Source organism: Drosophila takahashii, chromosome X (genome assembly GCF_030179915.1).
Source record: "Drosophila takahashii strain IR98-3 E-12201 chromosome X, DtakHiC1v2, whole genome shotgun sequence".
Lineage (NCBI taxonomy): Eukaryota > Metazoa > Arthropoda > Insecta > Diptera > Drosophilidae > Drosophila > Drosophila takahashii.
The window spans coordinates 21826171-21833330 of NC_091683.1; the positions used below are offsets into that span (position 1 = coordinate 21826171).

At 38.1% G+C, this 7160-nt stretch overlaps 2 protein-coding genes across 2 annotated transcripts; one reads left to right on the forward strand and one right to left on the reverse strand.

The window, feature by feature from the left end:
- Positions 1 to 2755: 2755 nt before the first annotated feature.
- rux (roughex) lies at positions 2756 to 4222 on the reverse strand. The gene is made up of 2 exons (XM_017153518.3): positions 4064 to 4222; positions 2756 to 3982 (listed from the first exon to the last, which is right to left on the reverse strand). The coding sequence occupies exons 1-2, from the start codon at positions 4083 to 4085 to the stop codon at positions 3021 to 3023; spliced, it is 984 nt and encodes a 327-aa protein (XP_017009007.2). The 5' UTR covers positions 4086 to 4222; the 3' UTR covers positions 2756 to 3020.
- Positions 4223 to 4904: 682 nt separating this feature from the next.
- On the forward strand, positions 4905 to 6782 carry MCTS1 (malignant T-cell-amplified sequence 1 homolog). Its single transcript, XM_017153529.3, has 4 exons — positions 4905 to 5011; positions 5073 to 5225; positions 5288 to 5590; positions 6528 to 6782. The coding sequence occupies exons 1-4, from the start codon at positions 5001 to 5003 to the stop codon at positions 6607 to 6609; spliced, it is 549 nt and encodes a 182-aa protein (XP_017009018.1). The 5' UTR covers positions 4905 to 5000; the 3' UTR covers positions 6610 to 6782.
- Positions 6783 to 7160: the final 378 nt, after the last annotated feature.

Sequence of the window (7160 nt, forward strand, 5' to 3'; positions counted from 1 at the left end):
CATATTTATTGCATCTCAAGTTGCCAGGATTTTGTTTTCTAAAATTTATTAGATTAATTATAATACGTTGCGATAAAATAATAAATATTATAAGATTAACATATATCAAGATTCAGATGTACATACATATATATTTTTGATTTTTCTTTACAAGTAATAAAATTTTTATGTAATCTAGTTATTTTTAGAATAAATAAAAAAATTTAAAGTTAACAGTCGAGAACAAAAAGGCTTTAAAGTAATAAAACAATTTACTCATTGATTTGATTTTTTTCCTGGTACAATTGTTTATTTATTAGATGTTTTTATCTTGATTTTATAGCAGTACTTTATAGACGTCCTATTTTCCTATACAATTTAAATGGGAACAGTTGTGACCAAAGTGACCAAGCCAAGACACACACCCTTGAACAGTATAAAAATCAGGTAAAGTAAAATAGTTGGTCAAATACACACAAAAAAAGGATTTTACCAAAAGGCGCCACCAACTAAAATGTATATACATATATATATTGTTTTTAAACAAAAAAACTTTAAACAGAAAGAGCAAAATAATAATCGTTTACGAAATTGAAGATTTTTGTCTTCCTTCAATGGAAATAGTTGGTTGGGTACGGGTCGGGAAATATGACGGCGTTTCTGCGACTTGTAGTACATTCTATAAAACTTGAACAGCAGATTGATGATTTGAAGTATAACCAAAACTGTTAGAAGTTTTATAATATTTGACAAAAAATAATTTGTTCTCCTTAATAGGAGGTCAACAGCTTGATCGTATGCTGTAATCATCGACATCGCGTTGAAGTTATAATTATTCCAAAATTCTCTTAGACTGAACCGCTGACTTGTGAATTTGAAGTTGGACTGAAGGGCGAGAAAACCGATTCCTTGCAATTGCTATAAAGCATGCACTTAAAAAAATGAAAGTAGTACGCAAGTTTAAAATCTCAAACTTTTTAAAATGAGTATTAAACTTTCCCTAATGAAATATTTCACCTAAAATTAATTACTTGTTTTTTAATTCTGTCAATTTTTTGTTATAAAACAACTGGTCCTTCAGAAATTGGCATTCCTTGTTTTGGAAGTTAAGGATTTTATTTCAAGTGTATATATGTTTCAGCGATCCAATTTCAATTGTGAAGCCATTTGTGCCATTTTACTTGAGTCATCAGATTTATAAGCTTAAGCTCTTGGGTGATGTGCACAGAGTTCTCATTTGTTATATAAAACTTTTAAATTTCAAAATTATAAATTAAAGTGGCATCGCTTAAATTGCTTTACTTTAATTTAATTTCAATACAACATAAGAAGAGACGCCTAATTTAAAAGAATGGTTTTGTACAACTAATAATCAAATTAATCGATTCCTATCCATCACAATTTTAAGCGGAAATATATATCTATATATATTTTTTAAGCAAAAAAAAATTGTAAACAGAAAGAGCAAAATATTTTTACATTTTTATAACAGGAAAAAAAAATAAAAGTAAACCTGTGCCAACCCAGAACCAATGTGAAACCCTTCACTTTTGAAAATAAATTTACGGACTCATCGTTTTTTTATTTACTGCTCCACATCCTGAAGCATTTATTCGCAAATTATAAACTGTATAATCGTTTACGGAATTGAAGATTTTTGTCCTCCTTCAATGGGAGCAGTTGGTTGGGTACGAAGTTCCTCCCGTCGGGAAATATAATGGCGTTTTAGCGACTTGTGGTACATTTTATAAAACTTGAGCAGCAGATTGATGATTTGAAGTATAACCACAACTGTTAGAAGTTTTATAATATTTGATAACAAATAATTTGTTCTCCCTAATTGGAGGTCAACAGCTTGATCGTATGCTGTATTTTCCGGAATCATCGACATCGCGTTGAAGTAATAATTATCCCAAAGTTCTCTTAGACTGAACCGCTGTCTTGTGAATTTGAAGTTGGACTGAAGGGCGAGAGAACCGATTCCTTGCAATTGCTATAAACGCATGCACTTAAAAAATAAAAGTATTGTAGTACGCAAGTTTAAAATTTGAAACTTTTTAAAATGAGTATTAAACGTTGCCTAATGAAATATTTCACCTTAAATTAATTACTTTTCTTTTAATTGTGACATTTTTTTTTTATTGTCTTTATTATTAAATACAAACTGTTCAAGTTGCTTTGGGATATTATAAAAACAACTGGTCCTTCAGAAACTGGCATTCCTTATTTTGGAAGTTAAGATTTTTATTTCAAGTGTAGATATGTTTCAGCGATCCAATTTCAATTGTGAAGCCATTTTTGCCATTTTACTTGAGTCATCAGATTTATAGGCTTAAGCTCTTGTTCTCAATTGTTATATAAAACTTTTAAATTTCAAAATTATAAATTAAAGTGGCATCGCTTAAATTGCTTTACTTTAATTTAATTTCAATACAACATAAGAAGAGAGGCCTAATTTAAAAGTCTGGTTTTGTACAACTAATAATCCAATTAATCGATTCCTATCCATCACAATTTTAAGCGGAAAATGTCAAAAAATTAAAGGTTTCCAAGTTCCAATCGATTTAGAATTTTATAAGGACTTCTAGCATTCCATATTTGGCTTATTAGTTTAATTTTTACGGGCAAAATACAGAGTTTTTCGGTGGAAAATTAGAATCTGTGTTTTTGGTTTAAATATTAGTTTTTCTTAGTGTTTTAAGCTGCAACCTTGCAATCTTAGTAACACCATACATAAGTTAGATACCTCCAATATGCCCAAAAAGAAAGGCCGCCATAATTAACACTGAACTTTAATACACAAATAAATACATGGGATTATGTAATACAATACATATTCGGGATTAGCCTAGCGCGACGCGGGGTCCCTGAAGGCGGGACCGAAACGGGTGCAATCAGTCTTCTTCAAAATATTACGGAAATTTGTGGGGTATCAACTATCCTCCTAAAGCCTAAAATAGAGAATTGTGCTACGGAGATTTGGAAAAGCAACTAGGGGCTAACTCGGTTTCATAATCTGTCTTCTCTAGACCTCTTTGGGCCTAGAAACGCATCCGCTGTGGTCCCGGCGTGCGTTTGGGTGCCACTTCGTTGCCATTGGCTGGCTGTTGGCGTTTCCTTGGTGTATAGATGCTGCCTGATGATCGGGGGGAATCTAAGGTACTAATAACCTCCTCTTGTGGTCTCTCCGGTGTCTCCACCTGTCGAGCTGGCTGCTCCTGCTGCACCGCGGGATTCGGGTCGGGATCCTCTTCCTCCTCGGCGTTCTCCTCTGTGAACAGCGTACGCCGGACGCCACGACGGCTGCTCGGTGGCGAAGGAAGGTCCTCGCCCTCGTCGTCTGTGCTCGGATTGCAGCGGCCATTGCCACGTCGTGGAAGGGATCTAGCAGACGGCGGAGCTGCCAAGGTGGATCGCTTGAGGCTCGTCAGCCCGCGGTCGTAGACAGCCAGGCAGATCTCGATGCCGCGCACTTGGCTGCCCGGCAGCTGGGTGGTGCGATAGCCCAGAGTGAGGTGGACCGTGCAGGACTCGCCCAGGTCCAGGCCGCCATAGCTGAGTACTCCGCGTCTCTTCAGCTGGCCAATGGCCTCCACATATTTCAGCGAATGCAGGGCGTAGCTCGAGGGACGCGGCGGCGTGATCTGGGCTATGGGATGCTGCTCGATCACCTCCTCGTCGTCGCTCTCGGGACGCAGATGCAGGGTGGTGGTCCACTCGTGCTCCTTCTGCTCGTAGATGCGACGCCGCTCGCGGTCGAAGGCTCTGCCGAAGCGCTCCTGCAGGAGCAGCTCGTCGCCAATGCTGGGCGCCGCCGCCTCATCGAATCCCGCGTGCTGGTAGCGATTCGTCAGCTGACTACGCAGAAAACCAGTGATCGCCCTCACGCCCCGCACATTGCGGCTGTAGAAGTTGAGGATGCAGTCCTCGGCCAGGTCGCGGCGCACGGTGCCGTCGTCCACGCCCTTGACAAACTCATGGACCACCTCCAAGGGCGTCCCCGCTGCAAAGGGCAGAGAAAAAGAGAGAGATTCCAATTGATCAGCGATCTATGTCCACCGATACCGCCTGGATGACCACTCACCGTGCTGCTCCGGTATGTTCATTGCGTGCCTCCTTGCTTCCAGAAGCGCCGGTCATGCGGCTTTTCACTTAAAAAAATATAAATAATTTACAAAATAGAATATAGTCAAGACGGCGTTTGTTGATAGAATGTTTTCTACCGGACGCTCTGAGAAATGCTTTATCGATTGTCGATTTATAGGTATCGGTTATCGGCTGGGCAATTTGAATTCCAATTTTTGGGAAATAACTAAAATTCTCTAATATATATATATGTATATATTTTACTGTGAATTTTAGATTTGAATCTATTTATTTTTTTTACTTTACAAAAAACTATTTTATTTTCATCAGTAAAATATAGATATCACGACATTCCCTTAATTGCGATAGTTTGTATTTTTAGCACTGCAAAGTTGAAATATTTTTTTTACGATATTTGTACACTCTATTTAAAGAACATTTTTCTTTTGTGTTTTTAAATTTAAAATAATGCCAAAATATTTAAACTAAAATATCGATGTTCACAAAGGTTGACATAAGTGCTGACGACTTCGATTTTTCCCACCAAATCTGGCTATTTTTGAAGGTCAACTGCGAGAAGCGGGAATTCTGACATTCCCATAAAATATGTTTAGCTGTTGTACGTTTTTTAATATTAAATTTTATCTATTAAATAATAAGACCTTTTTTATTTGTTTTGATTTTTACACCATTAGCGTTAATAGGTTTTAAACTTTTAAAATGTTCTTAAGCCAAGGCAATTATCTAGGAATAAGTGGACGATTTGTTGGACATGCTACAAAAACATTCTTAATATATCAGCTTTTTTTAAAGAGTATTTTAGCTTTTTTCCCGTCAAATACCGCACCAAACAAAGTTGGCAGCACTGGTTGACATTCACTCCGAAACCATTTCTCACATCAGCTGCACAGGAAAACGCAAGGAAATCGTGCAAAATGTTCAAAAAGTACGTATATTGTGGGGTTAATGGCGGGCTCGGACTAACCAGCGCCTTCCGATCTCTCCAGGTTCGAGGAGAAGGACAGCATTTCGAGCATCCAGCAGCTGAAGTCGTCGGTGCAGAAGGGCATACGTGCCAAGTTGCTGGAGGCATATCCCAAGCTGGAGACGCACATCGACCTGATCCTGCCCAAGAAGGACTCGTACCGCATCGCCAAGTGGTAGGATGGCATCAGCATAGTTGACTCTATAGGCCCCCATTGATATCCCACTCCCATTGCAGCCATGACCACATCGAACTGCTGCTGAACGGAGCCGGCGAACAGGTGTTCTTCCGCCACCGCGATGGCCCCTGGATGCCCACGCTGCGGCTCCTGCACAAGTTCCCCTACTTCGTGACCATGCAGCAGGTGGACAAGGGCGCCATCCGGTTCGTCCTCAGCGGAGCGAACGTCATGTGTCCGGGCCTCACCTCGCCGGGCGCCTGCATGACGCCGGCGGACAAGAGCACCGTGGTGGCCATCATGGCCGAGGGCAAGGAGCACGCCCTGGCCATCGGACTCCTCACGCTATCCACACAGGAAATGTGAGTGCTGCTTACTGTAACTCTGCAACTCCAGAGGAGTTCTAGGCTTTGTGTTCAGCTTGCTTGTTCAACTTATCTCAAGCAGTATGTGAATCTATTACCATTTATAGAATTATTTTCTATAGACTGTTTTTACTTGGTCAGCTTAACATAACTAGTATAGGTTTATAGAACCTTTTCAAAAGATTGTTATAGTTCTTTGTCTATAGACTGTTTTTTTGTAAATTAACTCGTATGTGAATCTTTTATTGTGTTTAGAACCCTTTTAAAATATGATCATAGTCCATTGTCCATAGACTGATTTTACTTGATCAGCTTATCTTAAGTAGTATGTATTTATTTTACAAAAGATAGAACACTTTTGCAAGATTCTGCCTTCACCTATTCACATTATTCTCTAACTCGAAGAGGTTTAAAGTTCCTTTACTTGTTTTATCACTTCAAGCACTATTAGCAATTACAGATTTATTAACCAGAATATTAGTAAATATTACAATGACTCTATACATACATATGTACAATAGTCTAAACTTTGTATGGGTAAATCTATCTAATAGCTTGATTTTTTTCTGTATTTCCAAATTAGTAATTTAGTAGAACATGACCTATTGGGATATTACTTTTACTTAGTTAGCTTTACCAAAATGTGCGTTATTATCAAAATAACAAACTGACAGACTCCAAATCCTTCAATGGTATGAAAACAATAGTGTTATTAGATGGTTTTGCTAAAAACTATTACGGCAATTTATTTTAAACCATTAATATTGATTAAACTAAAAGAAAATATGTATGTTCTTCAGGATATCTGCACCTAAATGCTTTTTAACTAATATTAAAACAGCTCATATGTCCAGTCGCATATAAAGAGGACAGCCTGGATACTTCGTAAATTTTAATAATGGATGAACCCACATTTCTCTTCCCGTTTCTATAGTCTGGCGAAGAACAAGGGCATCGGCATCGAGACGTACCACTTCCTCAACGACGGCCTGTGGAAGTCGAAGCCCGTGAAGTAGGCGAAATAGGAATCTGCACATGCACTTTTTAGTCTTCTATGTCATGAGAGCAAAGAATGGTTTTTGATATATGCAACTGAATCCTGTTTATTATTTTTTTCCTCTCCTAATTTTACACTGTCAGTTAAACTATTTAAATCAATGCGAAATATAATTAATGGCATTTAAAGCGTTCAGAGAGAGATAAAGAGAGGAGAGAGAAAACCACCTGTGGAAAGAGGTTCAGGTGAAAAAGGTGTAAACGGATCTAAATGGGATATTATAGACCCGGACTTGGGCAGCTATGACTGATTTATGGTCGGTGACCATTTTGTTAGCTCAAATCTTATTTTTGACCAACTCCTTTTGTTTATTGATTTGTCGAACAATCAACAAAATGAAGACTGCGGCTTAGAGGTTGTCAGGGCTGCATTAAAAACTTCTATTAGCATCTCATAACTTATTTTGTGGTGCATAACTTCTTTGATCAGGGAACAAAAAGAGCTTAATAACTAAATGTTACCAGTTTATTGTATAGTTGTTTTATTTCAAAAGAAGTGAAATAAAGCTTC

What these genes read in the sequence shown, in the direction of transcription:
- rux (XM_017153518.3), bottom strand. Translation starts at nt 4,085, where the DNA reads ATGAACATACCGGAGCAGCACG. An exon ending in GAACATACCGGAGCAGCACG is followed by an intron (nt 3,983 to 4,063) that starts GTGAGTGGTCAT and finishes TGCCCTTTGCAG; the next exon opens with CGGGGACGCCCTTGGAGGTG.
- MCTS1 (XM_017153529.3), top strand. An exon ending in TCGTACCGCATCGCCAAGTG is followed by an intron (nt 5,226 to 5,287) that starts GTAGGATGGCAT and finishes CTCCCATTGCAG; the next exon opens with CCATGACCACATCGAACTGC. An exon ending in ACGCTATCCACACAGGAAAT is followed by an intron (nt 5,591 to 6,527) that starts GTGAGTGCTGCT and finishes CCGTTTCTATAG; the next exon opens with TCTGGCGAAGAACAAGGGCA.